General features: G+C 42.4%; 1 protein-coding gene across 2 annotated transcripts; it reads left to right on the plus strand.

Annotated features, from left to right (window-relative positions):
* The first annotated feature begins 286 nt into the window (after positions 1–286).
* On the plus strand, positions 287–20,999 carry lrp13 (low-density lipoprotein receptor related-protein 13). Of its 2 annotated transcripts, none has more exons than XM_031300614.2 (21): positions 287–405; positions 581–736; positions 1,677–1,892; positions 1,983–2,201; positions 2,692–2,907; positions 3,014–3,243; positions 4,428–4,557; positions 6,446–6,636; positions 7,420–7,606; positions 8,038–8,250; positions 8,918–9,101; positions 9,694–9,895; positions 11,306–11,470; positions 11,862–12,062; positions 12,770–13,319; positions 13,451–13,570; positions 18,179–18,286; positions 18,407–18,640; positions 18,768–19,146; positions 20,573–20,804; positions 20,940–20,999. In XM_031300614.2, exons 1-20 carry the CDS (start codon positions 348–350, stop codon positions 20,799–20,801), a joined length of 4,188 nt encoding a protein of 1,395 aa, XP_031156474.2. In that variant the 5' UTR covers positions 287–347; the 3' UTR covers positions 20,802–20,804; positions 20,940–20,999. The 2 variants fall into 2 exon arrangements, with proteins under 2 accessions (XP_031156474.2, XP_031156473.1); XM_031300613.2 differs by having other exon boundaries at positions 295–414; positions 13,451–13,585; positions 20,573–20,771; positions 20,940–20,978.
* The last annotated feature ends 873 nt before the right edge of the window (positions 21,000–21,872 follow it).

Below are 21,872 nucleotides of genomic sequence, written 5' to 3' on the forward strand. Positions count from 1 at the left end.
CATATTTGTCATTTAGAGAGATTTGGAGGTAAAAGCTTTTTTTATGTAGCATTTTCACAGGATATTAACTCATTTACATTTTCAACAGTAGAGTAAGAGCAAAAAATAATATAAAGAATGTCACAATTACTTACAGCTATTTCTTATTTGAAGAGGTCTAGTATGAGTGTTCATGTTTTTACTTTACTTTACGTTTATGTTTGACAACCTCTCCAGCTGCTCAGGATATGTCAAGAATCTAGCTCCGCCCTTCACTCAGGTGTGTCATTAGGTTGTATTGGGCTCACCTGGTACCATTATAAAATGCTACACTTCGGCACTTGGTTCGTTTTATTTGATCTGTGGCGATGGGAGGATGTTGGCTTCTTTGTGCAGTATTAGTGCAGTTGTTAGGGCCCTTGCAAGGTGAGCCAAGTATACCAAAACTGTTTTTACACCTACATCTACAAAAATATACTGATTAGACTGTACGCATTCTAATTTATTCAGAGTGATGTTTCTCAGTTTAGACACGGAGTGAGAGATGCATTATTAGCTAATTGTAACTTAAGCAATAAGTGACATTTTGTGATCCAAACAGTTGTTTTAGCTGGAACAAGTCCTTTGAGATGTGGACTGGGCTTCACACCGTGCAAGGGGGGCTCAGAGTGTGTCCTCTACAACCATGTGTGTGATGGTGAGCCGGACTGCAAGGATGGTTCAGACGAAGAGGACTGTGCATCAGAATGCAATACAGGTAGGCTACTGGACTGGAAGTCCTATTACTTGGCATTACTTTCTGAAGTTAGCTTTGACCTGTGACAGATAGTGTGTGCCACATACAATTTTGTGAATGACTAAAATGTATGGCTGTTATGGCAGTTTAGAAATCCGATTAAATGTGACTATTGGAGTTGGCATAATGTCTTGTATGATATTGATAAATGCAACCCTTCACAAAATAAGCTTATTACTTAGAATCAAAATCTGATGTGTTCTCTGGGTTTTTCATGTTTAAGAACCTAGATGATTCCTTATGGGTAACCCCCCCCCCCCCCCCCCCAACCCTGTTTTAACGCAAGGGTGAATTCAGCTCTTTTGGATGAACTCATCAAATGAATTTAATGACTTCTGTCCATTCATGAAGCTGAACTTGCAGAGGGAACACTGGAGTTGTTAAGTACCTAGTTCTGCAAAAAGTTGACTCCTATAAGATTGTAAACGGGGCAAAAACACTCAGTTGCCAGTTTATTAGGTATACCTTACTAAAACTAATGCAAAAGCCCCACAATAAATCCCACCTTTTTAATGTTCAGTTTATGTAATACCATTGAGGGTAGGCTCTCTGTATTATGCAATACAGTTCAACAGCACTGCAACCTGCAAAATGATCGTACAGTTGACTCTACAACCCCCTAAAACAGTTTAAATGAAAACTGATCATTAGAGCCTTCAAGAAGGTAGGATTTCTTGCAAGATTGTTGTATCAGACTGCATTAGTTTTAGCTAGGTGTACCTAAAATAAACTGGCACCTGATTTTACTATCACAGTATGTCTTTAAGACAGTTTCAATATGCTATTTGGCATCCAAACAAATAATTTAAACGCAAGCAAATAATAAATCGTGAACTATGTTTTTGGTCAAAACTATAACTTGTCTTTAACAGTAAAATGTCAAATGCCTGCATCCAAACAGATCAGTTCCAGTGTGCTCATGGGAAAAAGTGTCTACCTAAGGACCAGATGTGTGATGGTGTAACTCAGTGTCAGGACCGTTCTGATGAAATGCATTGTACGGTGCAAACTGACGACTGTGTTCACCACTGTGACAGCAAGAGTCGCTGCTTACCTGCAAACCTGATCTGTGATGGAGAGCGGGACTGTTTAGACGGCACAGATGAAGCCAACTGTGGTAGGTTGAAATGATACTGAGAATCTCGCGTCCACATTTTACATAGTATGCAGTCTTGCATTATTGATTTTTATTTGGCACCTGCATCAGAGGACCAAGAGGAAGACAGATATGAGAAGGAAGAAGGGGCTAGTACAACCTCTGTGCCCACTTCTTCTGTTGGCTCACCTACGCCCATCAAGTGTCCTTTGGGCTCTAAGCCCTGCAAGGACAACACGGAGTGCGTCCTTTACAACCATGTGTGTGATGGAGAAGCAGACTGCAGAGATGGCTCAGATGAGAAAGAATGCTTATCAGCATGTGAAACAGGTAATCTGGTTGTGTTATGTGTGTGTGATATCCTGTTGCTGGGTTAAGAATATTACTTTATACTGCCCTCCAGTGGGTAGTTTATTTTATGTTGAGTACATCAGTCAAATACATTTCTTCCAAATGCATTAAATGTACAGTTTGTTCAGAGACTGTTAGCTATTTGGCTTCACACTATGTATCGACATTCATTGAGGATCATTGGTAAATGTAACCATATTGAACTCAACGTGATCAAAACACATGGGTCTGAAGTGACATTGTATTGTCACTGCAAAGAAGTATGTAATTGCAAATCATTAAACAAATAGCATTATGCATATCAACAAAGAGTAAATGTAATGTATAGAGGGAAAGTCCAGATATGAGGTATGTTAACAGGATTATTTATGGAGAACCTTAAAATCCACTAAAGCTGGGAACAAGTTTAGACAATTTTAAAGCCCAATTATAACCCTAGCATCCTGATTATGCCATGTGTACCCTGCAGACCAGTTCCAGTGTGCGCATGGAAAGAAGTGCATAGCGCAGAGCCAGGTGTGCGATGGTGTGCCTCAGTGTCAGGACCGCTCGGATGAGCTGGGATGTGCCAAGCTGATGGAGGGCTGCGTGCATCAGTGTGATAACAAGAGCCGCTGCATTCCCAGCAGCTTCCTCTGTGATGGGGATAGGGACTGTGTGGACGGCAGTGACGAACAAAACTGTGGTACGTTGTCGGTGAACAGGAGAGTAATTTAGTCCCAATAATTGGCTCTGCTTGTATAGGACATGTTTTTGTGACAATCTTTGCCCCCCCCCCCCCCTTCTTTTAGTTGACGAGGGCTGCAGTGCCACAGAGTTCAAGTGTGCTAATGGCCAGTGTATGTCAGCCACAATGCTTTGTGATGGCCACCCAGACTGCTTGGACCGCTCCGATGAGGAGAGCTGCAGCAGCGCACCGGTCTGCACCACCAAACACCGCTGCCCCCAGAGCAAGGAGTGTCTGGTGCAGGAGTGGTTCTGTGATGGAGATCAGGACTGCAGAGATGGCACGGATGAGAAGGTGTATGTTGGGCCAAAGTAGACATTAAAGTGGACAGATTTGTGTTGAACCCTATTTATAGGACCATATTTACTTGTATCTAATGTATGTGGAAAATTGGGGGTGAAACAACTGTACATCAACACCGAAAAGGGATTTTGACATGGCTGTGTATACGTTCATCTTGAATAATTTTTTTCTCTGCCACACGGACAAATAAAAGGCCAGTCACAAATACAGCCCGAGGATGTATAAACACCTTGGGACAGACTCATAGATTCAGGACTAAAACTGTGTAAGCTAGTGTTGCCACGATACCAAAGTTATGACTTTGATACAATACCCTGCCTGAATATCTCGATACTGAAACAATACCATGGCAATAACCTAAAATGTTTGGGAAAAGTAATGATTAAACACAATTGAGCATTTTTTTCTTCAAATGTTAACTTCAATGTAAATATTTACATGCTATAGAGCAGGGGTCTTCAACATTTTTTAAGCCAAGGACCCCTTAACTGAAAGAGACAGAGCAGGGACCCCGTACTACATATATTGTATAAAATGAAGTTGCATATTAAACTGGGCCTACAATAACATGTAAGGTGGCCTAAAGCCTTAATGCATTCCTTTTTTTTTTTGCATAGAATACTAAACTTTTAAAATGGCCTAATTGTTGGCATGATTTTATAAATCATGTTTTAATGTTAAACATACATGTGGCACAGTGAATCCTTGTGATGAACTGTGTATGTGGATGGCCTTAGTGACTACCTTACCTATAGGCCAGTTAGCAGTGGGGATTTATGTTTACTAATATGTTGGCTTCATGTTAAGACTTTTTAATTTTTGAAAAAAAATTAACAATTTGGAGGACCCCCTGCACTGACTCTGAGGACCCCCTGTTGAAGATCCCTGCTATAGAGTAATCTGTCCCCTATACTTCAGTCTTTGATGGCTGACTTCCTTTTTTTTTTTTTTTTTGTTAAACGGCGCCCCCACCAAAGGTCAGGGTCAGAACAGCAGTCATGGAGCTGGCAGGTTTCAGTTCAGCAAACTCTTGACTGGTTTACAGCCACGCTCTCTAATAGTCTAAACCCTTACGTGGCCTCCCTGTTGCCTCTATTTCCAAATCAAAAGTTGAATTTGTGAAGTACCAGTTAGGAGTAAAATGGCAGTAAAATAATACATTGGCTCCCCCTTAGGATTGTCCTGTGGCTCTAGTGAACTGTGGTGCGTTCCAGTGGTCGTGTACATCCAAGACCAAGTGTATCCCTATATCCTGGAGGTGTGACCGCATGAAGGACTGTGATGATGGCAGTGACGAGACTGAATGTGAGTACATTATGCATCACAGAAAAAGGTGGCATTGTTTACCCATTGAAAAGAAGACAAAAAAATTAAACAATGCTTGATTTGAAGTGAAATGAAGTCATCATAGCCTAGTAACTGCACATCTCTGGTCCGAATCCAGCCGGGGGCTATTATTGCATGTAATCCCCTCTTTATTCCCTTATTTTTATTTTTTCTTCTTCTGAGTCTTTGTGTACGAGTCTCTGTAATATCTAATGGAAGTCAAATGTCGAAAGTAATCTTAAGTGATAAGAGTATAGTGTGGAAACTGAAACGGGTGAAGATCAAAATGAAACCCATAAGCGAGGGGAACAATTGAATAGCTGGAGCGCCTGTCTCTTTAAGCCCCCCTCCTGGGAAAAAAGCCCAGTCTGCTCTGATTGGCCAGCGTGTTTCCTGGAATCACTGCTGTTTCACTAGTAGCAGCTGGAGCTACTGCGACGGGAGTATATAGCAGCACTTTGTACTGTGAAAAATCACAAACAAAGGCTTCTAAACCAAATGCTACATAACCGAAAAATGTTTCAGGAGTAATGTGACCCGGAATGGGGGAGAATTTAACAACATTGGCAGCCAAGAGGACATGCTTTACTGCCGTTAGCATGTAGCTACATGTGACAATGTTAACTCTTGTTATCTTCCATAGGACCATGCACTCGTCGATGATTTGGTCTTTTTTTTCCTAGGCACTTTTTTCAATGTTTTGCTTTTCTTTTTTTTTTTATATAAACTTCTTTTCACTACCATTTATAAACGCCACTAACACCGACTCATTACTAGTTTTACACTTTTTGGATTTCATGGTCAAACCTAATTAAGGAAATGATACCTAATCCTTGAGTTAAAAAAGTTGAAATTATGAATTATTTAGACTAATATTAAAGATGCAGTAGTAAGACTTATAAAACTAACTTTCTGTCATATTTGCTGAAACTGACCCTATGTTTGAGTAGAACTACATGAAGCAGGTCATTAAAAAAATAAAATAAAAAATCCTCTGGCCTGTAGTGCGATTTGCAAAATCCACAGCTCCCTGTTGAGATCCACCAATCATGGCTGGGGGGGGGGGGGTGTGTCGTCTAACTTCATGTCAATCTCTGCTCATGCACACTCATTCATTCTCCCTTGTGGAGGGAGGGGCTTAGGAGACCGTTTTGGCCTTTTAGTGGAAAGGGGGGAGGGACTGAGAAGTTGTCGATGTTCACATTGTTCACATTTTTTTGCTAAGTCCTGGATCTTCACAATCCTACCTACGTTCAGTCGGGATACTGTTTCAAAACATTTCAATTTCTTTTTGAAATGCAAAAAAATTAAACAAAACACCCCAAATTCAATGAATGTAGAGAGCCGATCTTCTGTTGTACTTGTGAAGTGCATTGTGTGGAATCATCCGTCCGTGTTATTTTTGGGTAATCAAAATGAAGTAGTTTAAAAAGAAACCCATATTTCTGATATAGACATTTTGGAAAACGGGTCAAATTTGACCCGAAGACAACACAAGGGTTAGCAAATAGAACACCAGTCCTGCCTGGCTGGAGCAGATGACCAATCATAGAAGGCCGGCTTGGAGTTGCGTAACACTTAGCTGAGAGTAGGAAAAACTGTTGAAACCGAAGCGTTCAGAACAGTTGGAATTTTAGCTCACGGGAATTTTACCTCATTATTTCAATAAGTATAATAAAGTATTTTGGCCACGTTCAACATTAAAATCCAACAAAACATTGTAGATATGACGGAAAAGCATAATATGTCCACCTTTTTAAACATTTGTTTCGTTAACTTTCAATAAAGGGATTTTACTTTATGTAGCCTAGCTGAATACCTCCTACAATTCTGTATTTTAAAACCAAAAACATGGTGTGTGTACTAGGTAGGATGGTGACATGCCTTCCTCACGAGTTCCAGTGTGGCAGCAAGGAGTGCCTGGATCCATCGCTGGTGTGTAACGGCATTACCAACTGTGCCGACGGCTCCGATGAGGGAGGCAGCTGCCAGATAAGCTGTGCAGAGGCAGATAACAAGCGCTGCTCCCAGAGCTGCTACAGCACACCACAGGGAACGGTGAGCATCCTTGTATCTCCCAACTTTGTGTGTGCTTGATCGTTAACAAACAAGTCAGTCTGTCCGTGGCTTTAAAATGGAAAAAATAAAGACTTGAGACGGTGGTGGAAGATGTATTCAGATCCTTTACTTAAGTAAAAGTGCAAATACGACACTGTAAAAATGCTGTTGCAAAAAAGTCCTGCATTCAAAATGTTAAGTAAAAATATGTACGTATCATCAGGAACATGTACTTAAAAGTATCAAAAGTAAAAGTTCTCGATGCATATTTATATTTTAGAAACTGGAAACACTCAACAGTTCTGTTTAATTAATTGGCTAATTTCAGCTGTACTTGTAGGCCCATATATTGTTAGGTAGTTTAATTTATAATTAAACATTGTGTGTGTGTTTTGTGTGCAAGATTAATGTAGGGGGAGAAAAATGTACAATACTTCTCTCCTGAAATGTAGCGGAGTAGAAGTAGAAAGTGGCATGAAAAAAAAGACTGAAGTAAAGTACATGTAGCCTACCTCAAATTTGTACTTAAGTACAGTAGTACTGGAGTAAATGTACTTGATAACATTCCACCACTAGTAGAAGAAATGCAGTAGAAACTGAATTGTGACTGTAGCAGTGAATGTAAAGTTTCTGAAAGACCCTTCTGGATAAACCAAGCATTTTGTTTTCTTTCTATCAACTAAGTGTGTTGTGTGTGTCATGACTCTATGATGGCTTTCCCTCTTAAGTGTGTAATGTGAATGTTGCAGCTCCTCTGTCTAATACTCGGTTCTTGCTGTGTAGCGTTGTGGCTGTGAGGCAGGCTTCAGGTTCATGGCAGACGGGCTGACATGTGCCGATATCGACGAGTGTGAAGGCCGGAGCCCAGGCGTGTGCAGTCAGCTGTGCGTCAACAATCAAGGCTCATACCAATGTGACTGTCACCCAGGCTACGTAAAGGAGGCAGATGGGCACAGCTGCAAGATCACCGGTAAAGCCCTTTGGTATATCCGTTTAGTGGGCCATAGAACAGTGTTTTGCAGGGGACGCATTATGGAAACTTAAGGAATTGGTTTGAAGTTTTGGGAAATGCACTTTTCATACAATTCACTTTCTTGCTGAGAGTTGGACATAATTGTTTTTTTTTTTTTTGTTTTTTTTTTTAAGTTTGTATGAACATTTTGTCTTTTATCTGCATGGTAGCACTTACCTAAAAAGATAAGGACTGCAATAATGTTCCTAAAATATATAGGATATAAATCTAGGGTAACATTTTGCATTGTGGTTCAATAAATGCGTCCACTCACTAAGACCTCCTTCATTTTAATCAATTTTAACACCAATAGTCACTAGTCTATTATATCAATAGTCATTTTGATTGTCAAAATGACTAATGACGATGATCCATTTTTCACCCCTCAGGTGAACCCTTCCTGTTGTCGTCAGTCCAAACGGACCTCTTCTCGTTTGGCCTGCGCAGTCGCAGCCTTGATGTGTTGTCCTCCTCTGCCAAGAAGGCCATCCTCTCCCTGGACTACGACTGGATGAAGCAGAGGGTCTACTGGGTCAGTCTGGATGCTGAAAGCATCAGGTGGTCCTCACTGGACCAGAAGACCACAGGAACTCTGATTAAAGGTTGGCGCAACGTTGCAGCTGACTTGACATCTACATTTAGTAATATTGATGCAGAGGAATAATTATTCACGGGTCTTGCATTGCCAGACCCATCTCCACAGCGCTGTGGAGTCAGGTCTGGCTACACCACACTCTTGGGTTGTTTGGTTTTAAAAAAAAAAAAAGCAATCACAATCGTCTTGGGCGACGCTAATCTCCGGATGCAGTGATGGTGGCTCTGCAAGATAGTCTCGGGAAGGAACTTGTTATGGTGGAACATTTGCACCCCGCAAAAGAAAATGCCATATAAAATATTAAAGGTCCAATATGTAATATATTTACATCCGGCACATGAGCCATGCAGGCAGTTATCCTGGAAATGTACTACTACATTGATCCAAACTAGGTATTCACTGTCATGCATAAGGATACTTCCTCAAGACAAGTGACGCCATTTTCAATTTTATTGTCATCGACACAATGTGCAGGCACATGTGTAACGAAATCTAGGTCAGTGGCGTCCAACAAACAGTGCGGGCGGTGGGCACATACACAGTAGATTTAAAAAACAAAACCGAAAAAAGACCATATTATTAATCTATCAACATTATCATCAGTATAATTCTGAGGCTGTAAATAAACTGAGTGAGGTAAGATGTATTATGAACATGGGCAAATGTTTCCACAGATGTCCGGGCTGATTCTATTGCCATGGACTGGCTCGGGAGGAACCTGTACTGGATCGACGGAGTGAACAGCCAGATTGTTGCAGTCAGACTGTCCACAGCCACTGTGAAGTCATTGGACCACAGCATCATCCTGGATGAAGACCTGGAACAGCCTCGCTCTCTGGCACTGCTGCCACAAAAAGGGTCAGCATGATGATTTCACCCTCCAAACTATACTACAATGTTTGTAAAATGCTTTTTGTGTGCTCATATTATGCTTCTTGGCTTTTTCCCTTTCCTTTTATTGTGTTGTGTATCTTTTTTGTGCACGTTATAGGTTTACAAAGTGGAAAAGTCCCCAAGGGACTTACCATCTCCAACAGAAAACACTGTTCACAAACTGTTCCAAACAGCTCTATTGTAGTCCAGCCTTTACTTCAGAGACAAATGTGGTCACTTTGGAACACACCTTATAATGCTCGCCTAGCTGCTAGCGTGGCACTCCCTCATACTCTGCTTCTGACTGGCTAGTAGTCCTTACCTAGCTACTGTGCATGTGTGACTCCCAACAAAGATGGAACAGAAGTGAGAGGTCTCACTCTGTAGCTAAAACGGAGAGCTCAACACACAGGGTGAAAAGAGGAGCTGCAGCAATGTGCAGTACAACAAAAATATGGTGTTTTTTTAAACCATGTAAACCTATTCTGATATAACCTCTAAATACAATTTATGAACCTGAAAATTAGCATAATATGAGCACTTTAAAGACCATTTCAGAGTCTTGTTTTTCTACCAGGTTGATGTTCTGGACAGAGATTGGTACTGTAGTGAAGATAGAGCGCGCCGGCATGGACGGGTCAGAGAGGAAGGCAGTGGTAAACTCCAGTCTGGGCTGGCCGGGTGGTGTGGCTGTCGACACAATCTCTGACCGAGTCTACTGGACAGATGAAAGGCTGAGGGCCATTGGATCTGCAACACTGGATGGAGATGACATTCGGGTAAACTATTTTAAAAAGGGGATGTTGTAGGGCTGGGCAATATATTGATATGAGGCTGGATATCGTCTTAAATTTTGGATATCGTGATACAAGTATTGCCTTTTTCCTGGTTTTTCAGGCTTGCATTACAGTAAAGTAATGTATTTTCTCTATCCTGTTCTATTTGCCTGTTCTTTATATCCACATTACTGATGATTATTTGTCACACATGTCATTGTGTAAATATTTTGTGAAAGCACCAATTGTCAACCCTACAATAGCACCACGATATCAAGGTATTTGGTCAAATATTGTGATATCCTGCCCTCCTTTTTAAAGGTCCCATGGCATGAAAATTTCACTTTGAGGTTTTTTTAACATTTGAGTTCCCCCAGCCTGCCTATGGTCCCCCAGTGGCTAGAAATGGCAATAGGTGTAAACCACACGTGTCAAACTCGAGGCCTGCGGGCCAAATCGGGCCCCTCACAGATTATGATCCGGCCCGCATATCAATTTTGGTTTACAATAAATTTTGGCCCACCTAGTTTTTGTAACTTTTCCCAAAGTTTTTTGGAACTTTCTTCTATGATGGCTAAGAACATTTCTCCTGACTTCTTTAGGACTTTATGTCGACCAAAGTGAGAAGACTATGACACATGCAATAATACAGTCAAACATATTTAACTTTTGGATTAAATAAAAGCATGTCAATAAACTCTACATGTCTGGCCCTTGATGTGATTCTCATTTTCTAGTGTGGCCCTTAGTGAAGTTGAGTTTGACACCCCTGGTGTAAACCGAGCCCTGGGTATCCTGCTCTGCCTTTGAGAAAATGAAAGCTCAGATGGACCGATCTGGAATATCCTTAATGAGCTCATAAGGGGAAAGGTTACCTCCCCTTTCTCTGCTTTGCCCGCCCAGAGAATTTGGCCCACCCATGAGAGAAAGACCTCATGGCTTGAAAACAAGCAAAGTGGCAGTAGGTCAAGGCCACACCCCCACCCTCCACCTTGCCCCCCCCCCCCCTCCTCAATAGCTACAGACACAGAAATGGCACATACTAAGGAAAGCTCATTGTGGGACTGGCTCTAGTGACTGTAATTCTGCACCAAGGCTGAATTTTGGGAAAGAGACTTAAGATACAGTATTAGGGGACCACTAAGGCCTATATAAAAGAGACTTCAGATACAGTATTAGGGGACCACTAAGGTCTATATAAAAGAGACTTCAGATACAGTATTAGGGGACCACTAAGGCCTATATAAAAGCAGCATGTCATAGGACCTTTTTAAGGAGTACCCCACAAGTGGCACTTAATGGTTTTCTTTTTCTGAAATGGCCTGAGCATAAATGATAGCTCATGTGAAAATGATAAGACTCTAAAGTCACAGCCCTGAATAATAAATGTGTCTATTTAAATGTAATTTTCAGATTCTACAGATGAAAGAGACCACCAACCCATTCTCCCTGGCACTGTTCAATGACATGCTCTACTGGTCTGATGCCAAAAAGCGAGTGGTGCTGGCTGCTCATAAAATCTCTGGCAAAAACTGTCAAGTTCTCCTGAAAAGACTCAGACAACCTTTTGGTGTGAAGGTGAGTAAAATGTTGAATGAAGGATGTTGGGACAGGTGGATATGGGGCTGGTATTGTATAATGGAGGAACTGGAACAAAATCTTTGATCACTTTTGTGTGTTTTTTTTTTTTGTGTTTTTTTTTTTGTGTTTTTTTTTTTTAAGTGCTCACAGCAGCTTGCCATATTGCCCACGCACAGCTATGACATTGCATGTTTAAAAGCTTATGAAGATACTAACCTGTTTTGGGAAATTATAAAAACCCCGGGGTCGTTGATGGAAATATTCCCAAACTGCTGTTGTGAATGAAATTATACATTCCATGTGCTGAAAGGAATATTTCAATCGGCATGAATTGTAAGGTGCAAAAAGAGCATTTTTAAAACACTTTTGTTCGCTGCTTGGTTTGCAGGTCATCCACCCATTGCTCCAGATGGGCATTGATAGTCCCTGCGAGAACATGGACTGTTCACACATGTGTGTGTTGGCCCCGGGACCCAAGGCTGTGTGCAAGTGTCCCTCTGGTCTCTTACTGGCTGAGGATGGCCTGACATGCTCCAGCCTTGTCAATTCAGCGTTCCTGCTGATGCTGTCTCCCTCCACCGTCACCCAGGTTTTGTTATAATGCATAGTTTTGCTTGGTCTAATTTGCTTTAGGGCAGGGGTGTCCAACTCATTTTAGTTCATGGGCCACATAGCCCTAATTTGATCTCAAGTGGGCCAGACCAGTAAACCACTCCAGAAAGATCAGAAACTTGATCTGCCACAGAGGGTCTTGTCAGCTTGATGTTGGCAAATGCAAGTTGCTTCTGCTACAATGGTGTTCTAAGGCCATTGTAGGAAAAAAATAATGTTACGAACCTGGGAGAGAGGGGTAATATTCAGAGGAAAAAAAAGATTTTTAAGATTAAAGTCGTACATTTACGGAAAAATAACTTATATTCTGAGATTAAAGTGGTAAATTTGGAATTGGACTTAATTACTTCTCTGCAGTTTTCACATTTTGCAAAGTCGTCCAGTGGGCCTGATTGGACACTTTGACGGGCCGTTTCTGGCCCATGGGCCGTATGTTTGACACCCCTGCTTTAGGGTAACTTTTTCCAACCTGGACCCTATTTTTGGTGATTTCTGAGCCGTTTCTGGTGAAAAAGGTAAGTCTCTAAAGGAATTCTTTCTACACTTAGAATAATAATCTGAGCCTTTTTAGTGGACAAAATTCACGATTTGTCCCTATGATTACATGGTTACAGCGTAGTTGCTTAATACTGGACTAATTTAGGCCTACTTGTGTTGAAACCACTTTCATCTATTCTCTCATAGATCTACTTGCAGTCCCAACACACGGCAGGAGAGCTGAAGGGCTGGCCTGAACACATGGCCCTGCAGGTGCCCAGCGTCAATGAAGCAGCCATCATGGACTACTGCCTACGTGACCACACCCTGTTCTTGACGGACGACGGCACAACCTCACTTAGCTCCTTTAAGCTAAAGGAATCTGACTTGTCCTCCAAGGACCAGCTTCTGAAACTCCTGGGCAACACCATCACCGCCATGGCTCTGGACTGGGTAACACTTAACATCTACTGGAGCAGCAACAAACAGCCCCGCCTGCAAGTCACCTCCAGCACCGGCGCACACACTGCCGTTCTCATAAAGGAAGGTATTGGGCAAGTGCGATCCATCGCCCTCCACCCTCCCAATGGAAGAGTTTGTTTTGCCAACATGGGCCAGCAGGGTACGAGTACCGTGGCTACTGTAGAGTGTGCCAACATGGACGGTGCTGGGCGGAGTGTGGTGTGCAAGGATGCTGTCCAGCCCACATCTCTGGTCTTCTCCAGTAATGGGGATACAATTTACTGGGCTGACACAGGTATGACTTATTACAAATTTTCATTATAGTCGGGTGAGTTTTCTTAAAGATGTTTTTATGCATTGAAAGTAAATGTGCAAGAAAGCATAATTTGCATAAAAAGCAATAACCAAGCTTGGATTCTTGCCCAGGTTTAGGGACCATTGGCTCTGTCAAGCTTGATGGCTCTGGATACAGAGAGTTGAAGACAGGTGATGGCCTGGCTGCTGTGGCTCTGAATGATGGCGCACTGCTCTGGATTACTGTCAGTGGTAATGGCTCATTTAGTATGTACATAAAAATAACATCTAATGCAATGTTGTGTGTACCAATTACAAGGAGTTGGTGCTGTTCGGCAGCATCATAACTAGTGTTTTGCTGCATATTTATCCAATACATCAGGAGCTCAAAACATTCAATTCAATTCAATTTTATTTATAGTATCAAATCATAACAAGAGTTATCTCGAGACACTTTACAGATAGAGTAGGTCTAGACCAAACTCTGTACTTTACGAAGCCCCAACTATTACAGTGGTTGCCTCAAGAGCAAGCATTAGCAGTAGCTATTGCGACAGTGGCAAGGAAAAACTCCCTTTTTTTGTTAGGAAGAAACCTCGGACAGACCCAGACTCTTGGTAGGCGGTGTCTGACGGCACCAGTTGGGGGAGTGGTGAATGGTGGCAATAATAGTCATAATAAAGATAGTGAAGCAGTGATCACAATGGTAGTCATAGTAGTTCATGTCATAGTAGGGCACAGCAGGGCGTTACGGGGTGTAGTGTGGCACAGCAGCCTGGGTGGACGCGGTTGGACGCGGCAGGACGCAGTCGGACACTGCGGGGAAACGCAGAGCGTAGCAGGGTGTAGTAAGTCCATAGCGTCAGCTGCACCCAGGACCCCGGTGTAGGTGCCACCCAATTCCAAGGCGATGTTCTGGGTGAAGAAGAAGCAAAGGGACTCCGGGGAGAAAACTCCCCAGAGCTAGGTTAGTAACAGGCATTTCTGGGACTAAGATGCACACAAAAGGAGACAAGTGAAAAGAGAGAAGAGGGAGCGGCTCATTGTGTCCTTGGAAGGAGCTTCCCACAGCAGTCTAGAGTTATAATAGTATAACTAAGAGAGGCAGGCTAAAGAGAGGGGCCCTGGACCGGGCTCGTACTCTCCCCTGCCGGAACGGGCTTGTACTTCCTGCCTCCCTCTACTCTACTCTACTATGCTGCAACTCCTCACTCCCTAACTATAAGCTTTATCAAAGATGATGGTTTTCAGTTTATTCTTAAATGTGGCGACGGTGTCAGCCCCCCGAACCCAAGTTGGGAGCTGGTTCCACAGGAGAGGAGCCTGGTAGCTGAAGGCTCTGGCTCCGATTCTACTTTTAGAGACTCTAGGAACCACAAGTAGCTCTGAGTTCTGGGAGCGCAGTGCTCTAGTGGGACAATAAGGTACTAAAAGCTCTTCTATGTATGATGGTGCTTGACCATTTAGTGCTTTGTAGGTCAGGAGAAGGATTTTAAATTCAATCCCGGATTTTACAGGAAGCCAATGCAGAGAAGCTAATACAGGAGAAATGTGATCTCTTTTGTTAGTTCTTGTCAGAACACGTGCTGCAGCATTCTGGATCAGCTGGAGGGTCTTGAGGGACTTATTTGAGCAGCCTGATAGTAAAGAATTACAGTAGTCCAGCCGGGAAGTTACGAATGCATGGACTAGTTTTTCAGCATCGTTTTGAGACAGGATGTTCCTGATTTTGGCAATGTTACGAAGATGGAAAAAGGCTGTTCTTGAAGTTTGTTTTAAGTGGGCGTTAAAGGATAGATCCTGGTCAAAAATGACTCCTAGATTTCTGACAGTAGTGCTGGAGGCCAGGGCAATACCATCTAGGGTAGCTATATATTTAGATAATGAAGTTCGGTGGTGCTTGGGGTCCCAGCACAATAACTTCCGTTTTGTTTGAGTTCAACATCAGAAAATTGTGGGTCATCCAGGATTTTATATCTTTAATGCACGCTTGAAGTTTAGCTAACTGACCGCTTTCGTCTGGCTTGATTGACAGATATAATTGGGTGTCGTCTGCGTAACAGTGAAAGTTAATTGAGTGTTTCCTAATAATATTGCCTAGAGGAAGCATATATAAAGAGAATAGAATTGGTCCAAGCACTGAGCCTTGAGGAACGCCATGGCTAACTTTAGCGTATTTGGATGGTTTATCGTTAATATTAACAAATTGGGATCGCTCAGAAAAATAGGACTTAAACCAGCTTAGTGCGATTCCTTTAATGCCAACTAAATGTTCCAGTCTCTGTAAGAGGATGGTATGGTCAATAGTGTCGAATGCAGCACTAAGATCTAATAAGACAAATGCGGAGACAAGTCCTTTGTCAGCAGCAGTTAGAAGGTCGTTAGTGATTTTCACCAGTGCCGTCTCTGTGCTATGATGCATTCTAAATCCTGACTGAAAGTCTTCAAATAGACTATTTCTATGCAGAAAGTCACACAATTGATTAGCGACTACCTTCTCAAGGATTTTGGAGAGAAACGGGAGGTTAGATATAGGTCTATAGTTGGCTAAGACCTCAGGGTCGAGGGTGGGTTTTTTCAGAATAGGTTTTATCACAGCTACTTTAAAAGACTGCGGTACGTGACCCGTTAATAAGGACATATTGATCGTATCTAGTAATGTGGTGTTGACCACGGGTAGTGCTTCTTTAAGTAGCTTCGTTGGAATGGGGTCTAAGAGACAGGTAGTTGGCTTAGCTGAAGAGACCCTTAACATTAATTGTTGGAGGTCTAAAGGATAAAAGCCGTCTAAATAAGTATCAGGTCTTATCGTTCTCTCTAGCCCTCCTGCGCCCAATGGTGAGTCGTTGGAAGCTGTGGGCAGAAGGTGATGAATTTTTTCTCTAATTGTTATAATTTTATCATTAAAAAAGGTCATGAAGTCATCACTGCTCAGAGCTATAGGAATAGATGGCTCAATAGAGCTGTGACTATCTGTCAGCCTGGCTACAGTGCTGAAAAGAAACCTTGGGTTGTTCTTATTTTCTTCTATTAGTGTTGAGTAATAGTCTGATCTGGCATTTCTGAGGGCCCTCCTATAATTTTTTAGACTATCTTGCCAATCCACACGAGATTCTTCCAGTTTGGTGGAACGCCATTTACTTTCAAGTTTTCGTGAGATTTGTTTTAATTTGCGAGTTTGGGAGTTATACCAAGGTGCTAGTTTCCTTTCCTTCATCATCTTCTTTTGAGAGGAGCAACCGAGTCTAAAGTAGTCCGTAGGCAGGCCGTAGCAGCGTCTACAAAGTTATCAAGTTGGGAGGGACTAGAGTTAACATAACAGTCCTCTGTTATATTAAGGCATGACATTGAGTTAAGTGCTGTTGGAATAGCTTCCTTAAATTTAGCTATAGCACTGTCAGATAAGCATCTAGTGTAGAAACTTTTATTTAATTTCGTATAGTCTGGTAGTAGGAATTCGAAAGTTATTAAAAAATGGTCTGATAATAAAGGATTCTGCGGAAATACTATTAAATCGTCAATTTTGATGCCATATTCTAGCACAAGGTCGAGGGTGTGGTTAAAACAGTGCGTGGCGTTATGCACCCTCTGACTGAAACCAATAGAATCTAGCAGTGAATTGAAAGCAGTACTAAGGCTATTGCTCTCAATGTCCACATGGATATTAAAATCACCTACAATAAGTACTTTGTCTGATTGAAGGACTACGCATGATAAAAACTCTGAGAATTCAGATAAAAACTCAGAATATGGACCTGGTGCTCGGTAAACAACAACGAATATAATTGGCTGTACTGTTTTCCATGTTGGGTGTTGAAGATTAAGAACAAGGCTTTCAAACGAGTTATAATTTAGTTTAGGTTTAGGATTAATTAACAGGCTCGAGTCAAATATGGCTGCAACTCCCCCTCCTCGGCCTGAGCCTCGTGGAATTTGGGTATTATTATGACTGGGAGGAGTGGCTTCGTTTAAACTAACATATTCGTCATGGCCCAGCCAGGTTTCGGTGAGGCAGAATAAATCAATGTGGTTATCTGATATCAATTCGTTTACCAATAATGCTTTCGATGACAGAGATCTAATATTTAATAGTCCACATTTGATTTTCCTGTTCTGTTCTATCGTTGCAGTGGTTGTTTTAATTCCAATTAGGTTGTTTAGTATAGCACCTCTTTTGTTAGCGTTTGGTTTAAACGGTCTCAGTCGGGGGACAGACACGGTGGTTATGGGATTATGAATGGGTGATTGCTCTGAAGGGAGCACAGAGGGGCGTGTAGCGCTGTATCTCTGATTATTGACTTTGGGAGAGTGTGTCTGGTCAGTGTGCTTGTGGGAGTGTTTACGGGATGTAAACAGTCAATCAGAGGTCTGGGTATGCAGGGCGTGGTGCAAATTTCCACGTAGCATCTGGCTTCCGCGTGTATTGGGATGAATCCCACAATTCACAATTCACAAATGGGCAACTCATAGCTAGTGGGGCTTCTATACAACTTCAAATGGAGGGGCCACATGCGAGTTTAGGGTACCAAATTTATTAAGCAAAGTGTTGCATACCACCAACTCGCCACAGGTTTGGTTCTATAAAAGATGACAAACACAACAATACTTCAGTGTTAACCTACATTTTATTTATCACTGCACATAATTTCCCCTCTTTGCGGTTAAAGGTGGGGTTAAAATGTATGAATATTTGTCACAGTTAGGGGGGCCAGAGGGGGTTCGAGGCTTATTACGGGGGCACTGGCTGGCCTAGCTAGAACCGCCACTGCTTGGCCTCTTTTTGGTAAAAACATCCTATAGTGGATGGGTAAACGTAATGGTAATGTAGCCACATTACTTTGTGTTGTCCCCTTTCTTCAGACAAGACCAGACTCTGGTACAGAGATGAGCAACATCAAAACAAGTTGTGGTTTGAGGTTGACTCAGAAGTGATCAGCTTAAAGGCTTTCAGCAAGTCCAGTCAGATTGGTACGTAAGAACTACACACCATAACTGTTTTGATGGCAGTTTAGAGGGCTCCTCCAAATATGAGCACAAACTCCAGTTGACTGACAAATCTACCGAACTTTTTTTTGTTTTTTTTTACAGGTTCAAACAAGTGCACAGAAAACAACGGCAACTGCCAGCACTTATGCCTCGCCACACCAAGAGGTCGGACATGCAAGTGTGCCCATGACCACATCCTCGTGAATTCCACCCACTGTAGCCCGGAGCAGCGCTGCCCCAGTGGCAGCAGGCCCTGCCTGGATCAATTCCAATGCCAGCCTGTTGAGAAGTTCTGTAACGGTCACGTTGACTGCTATGACCACTCAGACGAGAACTGTGAGTCTTTATACCTTTTTTTTTTTTTTTTTTTTTTTAAGCAATAACTGGAAAATAGATGTAATGTCCTCGATCTAAAATAGCCCAATTTCTTTTATTTTTTGGCTGAAATTGTCACTTTTCTTAGGTGTCCGTCTGAAGCAGAAAGCCATTGTCCTAGCTCCCACCCAGCCCCGCAGCTCCTCTTTTCCTCGTCCGTCCACTCGAACTCCTCTCTCTGAAGACACTGGCCTGAACACCACCGTGAATGTAAACGTTCAGCTCAGTAACCTGGACGTCCAGCAGTGCAGCGAAAAACGCTGCAGTGGCAACGGGCGCTGTGTGGAGACCGATGGAAACCCTGCGTGTGTGTGTTCGCTGGCCTACAGGGGGGAGTCCTGTCAAGACCATGTCCTGAAGACCATGAAGGGTCCCATTGTCTACGCTGCCGCGGGGCTCTGTGCAGGAGTGGTGTTCATTGCTGTGATGATAGTGGTGGTTAGGAGGAAGAAGAGTGCCAACGTAAGGTTTGTCTGATTACAAATTAAAAAGAAACCTTCCTGTACCAACATGAAATGAATGTATAGATTTAGTCTTCAGCTTGCAAATTTAGATTTCTCTGCATGACATAACATAACATGCTGACAGTGGCAATGCTAGCATATTAAGCAGGTGTAAATCAGTTCACAAGCTAACATTTGCTAATTGTAATTTTTGAGATTAGAAGCATTCTGGTTTCCATTTGTGATCAGTCATGTTTAAGCATGGTTTAGTTGCACGCAGGTTAGTCTAGATCACATAAGTACATTTTCAGGATAGAGCCAGACATCCCTTTGCTTAGACTCCGTGTTGCTGTTCTCAAAATGCCTTCCCTACAGGAAACGACAACCTTCGAGCTAGCAAGCTACACGCTGTTAATTTTTATCATGCAACAAGGCAGGCCTGCTTGCTTCTTTCGGTGGATATTAGTACATGCCCTGAACACATTCCTTGTCAATTTTACAATCCAACTGGGACGTTTGGGACCGTTTGGCGAGATTGCTGTGGACTAAGTACACGTGGCGATACACTGGTAATGTATACATGGTTAAACGTTAATTGAAATGGCTCATGCTACTGTAGTGTGTGAACGGTTAACTTCAGATAATATTTTATGTGGCATTTTCTTTTGCTGGGTGCAAATGTTTCATCAAAACAAGTTCCTTCCTGAGACTGTTTTGCAGAGCCACCGTCGCTGTATCCGGAGCTTAGCGCTGCCCAAGACGACTGATTGGTTTAAAGAAATGCAAACAACCCAGAGCGGGTTTTTTTTCTCTTGTCCCAGAATGTATCTGCGGCGTAGCCGGACTACATGCAGAGCAAAAGAGGCACAACACATTTGCTGAAATGCTCATTGGTTATCACTTGATTTATTTTTTTGATTTTCACTTTATCTTTGTTCATATGCAGATCTGTTTACAGAAATTAGCTGAAATTTTGTCTGGACCACCTAAAAGTATCAACCTTGGACTGTAAATATTGACCGGCGCACAGAGAGGAAGTCTTGGCCTGGATAAGAGTTATCTGCTGGCTACACCAGAACCCAACACACATTGGCTGTTGCCCCCAGGGACTAAATTGTTATCAGACCAATAGCCGATAGGTTCCCAGATTTAGGGACCACCAAAGCTTCTACCACTTAACCTGTTGGGACCATACATGTCTGATCAAATTTAATGGCACTCCATCTTAGTTGTTGCTTTGGTTAAAAAAAACTAATTTCACCATCATGATGGTGCCAATGGAAAAGTCAGGACACAAGTCCAGTATGTTTGGTCTTGGAGGACCATGAATACCTATCACTACATTTGGTGTCTGTGCAGATGGGGGGGGGGGTAAATGTGTTTGCCAAATCTCCACATATTGCAACAGTTGACGAGCACAGGACTGCGGTTTTGTATTTCTGTCCTGCAGGAGCGCTAGACCAGTAGCATTAAAGGAAACTAGTATGACTGACCTGGAGAACAAAGCTGAGACTGGTCTGGAGAACAAAGCGAAGACCAGTGTAGAAAATGGAACTTCAACCGATGAGGAAAACCGAGCTGAGACCGGTCTGGAAAACGGAGCCGAGACTTGTACACAAACTGTCCCAGCAGACACAGACAAACCAGAGGTGGACCTCCCCAAAAACTCCATAAACTAGCAGGTTCCCAATTTATGTTTCTATGTTACTGTGCTTGTGGAATGGTCTGTCCTTCAAAAACTCCATAAACTAACATGTTCCCAATTTATCTTACTGTACTTGTGGGATGGCGGTCTGACTTTCTTTCTTTCTTTGCAGGAAGCGGCATCTTCTGTGGACTGAGGTTGATTCATATGCACGCAACGTTTTAAATAAACAGTTTGCATTTTCCACGGTTTCCTGTGAAGTTATTTCAGCATGTTTGTTTACTGTCAGTTAGACCACCAATGTTTAACTTCTGACATAGACTAACGGATGGTTGCCTGAGTTATGGCACGGACTTGAACATTGTTCACTGATCAAAAGAACATTTTCATGGTGGATACTACTGTCGGAGGGTAACGAGAGGTTAGTGACTACCAGGTGGGTTCTCCTTTTTTATCCTAATTTTCTGCCAATTGATTAATAAACCAAATGTTGCAGCTTCAAAAAAGACCAAATTAAAAAAGCAATACAAGTTATCATTCACAGTCCTCCTCTGCCTTGCTAGCAGCATGGCTCTAGTGATGGCAATGATGTCAGTTGGTCCAGACTGAAATATCTAAACAAATATTGTATGTATTGCTATGAAATGTTACATTCATGTCTTCCATCAAGATGAATTGCAATGACTTTGATTTTACTGTAGCGCCAAGGTGGGATCACGAATTTAAACTACTGAATACCTTCAATTTATACCTGCAGAAGTGACATTCCTATCGGCTGCATTTTCTGCAAAATGTTAGCATGCTAAAGCTGAACTAAGTGAGTGAACATGGTAAACCTCACACTTGCAAAACATCAGCATTGTCATTTTGAGCATGTTAGCATGCTGATGCTAGCATATAGTTCAACGCACCATGGTGCCTGTGTACAGCCCGGATTTATTTCAGTTACCCGGCTTCACCTAACCTAACAACCGCGGTCCCGCATAAGCTGTGTCACGACGGTGGTTAACAACTAGTTCAATCAACCCAGGGTTTCCCAATCCAGCGACGCACACGTTCACATAAAAGAGGCAGTGTTTGCACAGCATGACCAATCTCAAACATC

This window comes from Sander lucioperca, chromosome 2 (genome assembly GCF_008315115.2).
Source record: "Sander lucioperca isolate FBNREF2018 chromosome 2, SLUC_FBN_1.2, whole genome shotgun sequence".
Classification (NCBI taxonomy): domain Eukaryota; kingdom Metazoa; phylum Chordata; class Actinopteri; order Perciformes; family Percidae; genus Sander; species Sander lucioperca.

Coding starts and splice junctions, on each gene's coding strand:
- lrp13 (XM_031300613.2), top strand. CDS start 348: ATGGGAGGATGTTGGCTTCTTTGTGCAGTATTAGTGCAGTTGTTAGGG. Junction 9,896..11,305: donor TGGATGGAGATGACATTCGG/GTAAACTATTTT, acceptor TGTAATTTTCAG/ATTCTACAGATGAAAGAGAC. Junction 13,586..18,178: donor CAGTGGTAATGGCTCATTTA/GTATGTACATAA, acceptor CCCTTTCTTCAG/ACAAGACCAGACTCTGGTAC.